Source organism: Eurypyga helias, unplaced genomic scaffold (assembly GCF_000690775.1).
Source record: "Eurypyga helias isolate BGI_N326 unplaced genomic scaffold, ASM69077v1 scaffold34414, whole genome shotgun sequence".
NCBI classification, from domain to species: domain Eukaryota; kingdom Metazoa; phylum Chordata; class Aves; order Eurypygiformes; family Eurypygidae; genus Eurypyga; species Eurypyga helias.
The window spans coordinates 24,309-24,847 of record NW_010246282.1 but is presented as its reverse complement, the minus strand read 5'-3'; the positions used below and the strand labels follow the sequence as shown (position 1 = coordinate 24,847).

Here is a 539-nt window from a genome sequence, read left to right as displayed (position 1 = left end):
CAGCCCCTCACAGAGGGGGAAGAGGCTGCATCATCCCGGGATACAGCCAGGAAAGCGCTGCGGAGCCCTCTTGGCCTGTGGATCTGGCACGCAGAGGGCTACTGCCTCTCTGTCTTGACATGGTCGCCAATCATCCTCCGGTGATACGTGGCCAGGAAGATGTCGTTGTCTCGGGGGCAGTCGTAGTGGCAGGAGCACACCTTGATGAACATCATCTTCCGCTGGAAGAAGTCCCCCTCGGGGCAGCGGAACTCCACCTCCACGGTGCTGGTGAGGTACGGGGTGCAGCACCGGCCGTCTGTGCAGCTGCCGCAGAACTTGGGCCGGTACGCACGGGTGCTGGTGCAGCCCGAAAACTCGAAGTGGAGGCTCTGGCGTGGCTTTGGGGTCCTAACGCACTTCTTCCCCTTCTACAGAGAGAGCAGATGGGTTAGCAAGAACGTGGAGGTTGGAGGAAAAGAACCACCTTGTGCTCTTCCTCCATCACCGGGTTGTAGGATGCGGAAAAAGCAGAAGCCCAGAGCAAACCCTGTGAGACA

The 539-nt window shown here is 59.7% G+C and overlaps 1 protein-coding gene across 1 annotated transcript in view; it reads right to left on the bottom strand.

Moving 5' to 3' along the window:
- Positions 1–98: 98 nt before the first annotated feature.
- Positions 99–539, bottom strand: part of LOC104508647 (connective tissue growth factor-like) — a gene marked incomplete at its 5' end in the record, with an annotated part of 14,618 nt that continues 14,177 nt past the window's right edge. The window contains 1 exon segment of the mRNA XM_010150348.1: positions 99–410. Coding sequence (XP_010148650.1) covers positions 99–410 — 312 coding nt within the window.